The sequence below is a fragment of the Penaeus monodon genome, chromosome 30 (assembly GCF_015228065.2).
Source record: "Penaeus monodon isolate SGIC_2016 chromosome 30, NSTDA_Pmon_1, whole genome shotgun sequence".
Taxonomy (NCBI): Eukaryota; Metazoa; Arthropoda; class Malacostraca; order Decapoda; family Penaeidae; genus Penaeus; species Penaeus monodon.
Genome location: NC_051415.1, coordinates 26335430 through 26336693, shown reverse-complemented (window position 1 = coordinate 26336693; position 1264 = coordinate 26335430). Strand labels below are relative to the sequence as shown.

At 37.0% G+C, this 1264-nt stretch overlaps 1 protein-coding gene across 1 annotated transcript in view; it reads right to left on the bottom strand.

Annotated features, from left to right (window-relative positions):
- LOC119592666 (mitochondrial coenzyme A transporter SLC25A42-like) overlaps positions 1–1264 on the bottom strand; it is a 33247-nt gene that overhangs the window by 1410 nt on the left and 30573 nt on the right. The window contains exons 4-6 of the mRNA XM_037941579.1: positions 1042–1149; positions 496–686; positions 68–202 (exon numbers count right to left, since the gene is read on the bottom strand). Of these exons, the coding sequence (XP_037797507.1) occupies positions 68–202; positions 496–686; positions 1042–1149 (434 nt within the window). The remainder of the gene's footprint in view (positions 1–67; positions 203–495; positions 687–1041; positions 1150–1264) is intronic.

The following is a 1264-nucleotide window of genomic DNA, read 5'->3' as shown; positions in this document are numbered from 1 at the left end:
TAGTAATCTCATGAGAAATTTGCATATTCACAGTTTTAAATGTCAAACTGTGTCACACTAAGACTGTACCTCCATGAGAGAAGAATAGGTGCCCTTGCGAGTTACTGCCATCCTAGCTCTGGCCATGTCCAGTGGATAGGTCAGGAACTGGGAGGTCACTCCAGCTAGTGATCCAGCCAGGAATCTCATTGATGATGGAGTACTAGGGGAAATACAACATATCAGAAAGACTAAGCAATTACCAATTATGATATATTGATATTACTTCCTAATACTGTATGTTAACCCGTCCTGAATAGGATAGAGATGACATGACATGAATTTTATTCCCACTTGAAGACTTCAACATGCCCATAAATAAGCAATATAATAACTGGACCTGTCGGGAGTTAATATAACAGTGTTCATAATAACTTGCTATATTTTAACAGAGTATTACAAAAGAAGAAATGAAAAGAGAAGTCCTAGAAATAGTTAAAAAAGAATTGTACTCACTCTCGATCAGTTTTATCAATTTGTAAGAGCTTCTTAAACTGTTCGTGAGCTGTGAACTGAATGGCAGCGTAAGGAATAATACGAGCCATGGTGGCAGAATTCCCACGCCAGAGACTAAGTAGTCCTTCTGTTTTATAACACTCAACCAAAAACCTCAGTGCATATCGTGCGGAAAACTTCTTGTTCGTCGCCTGAAAATGCAAAATACCACAGTTTTAGCATTTCCATACATAGACAATTTGGTCTATGAAAAAAAAATCCACAAAGGCAATTTAAATTCATAGACATCTTTATTCAAATATTTGGCACTACCTGCAAGACATAAATTTACTTTTCCTATAATCCTTCATGTTTTAATCACTATGAAGATTTCTTTAAACCTTTATTCTAAAAATCTAGAGCAACAATATGGGATAGACATTGAAATAAGTTCTGGATTCAGAAACTGATCTTCAGAATCTATATTTCACATCCTCAAACAAAATCTTAGCTGCATGGGCACCAGTTATGCATAACTACAAAGTATGTTCCTGTTCATACAAGTACCTGAAAGTTAATTTTCGTCCTATCCAGTGGAGCGATGGTTGTCTTGGCAAGGCCTCCCGCCACAGCACCAACCACCAGGGTAATGAAGACCTGGGTGTGTGACCCAACCTGTGAGTCAAGAAGAGTTCCATTATGCTGAAGGACTTCACTAATTATGATTGTAAAGTTTACACGTGAATATTACTCTTTGTGAGTATATAATCGTTATTTGAAGAAGAAGAAG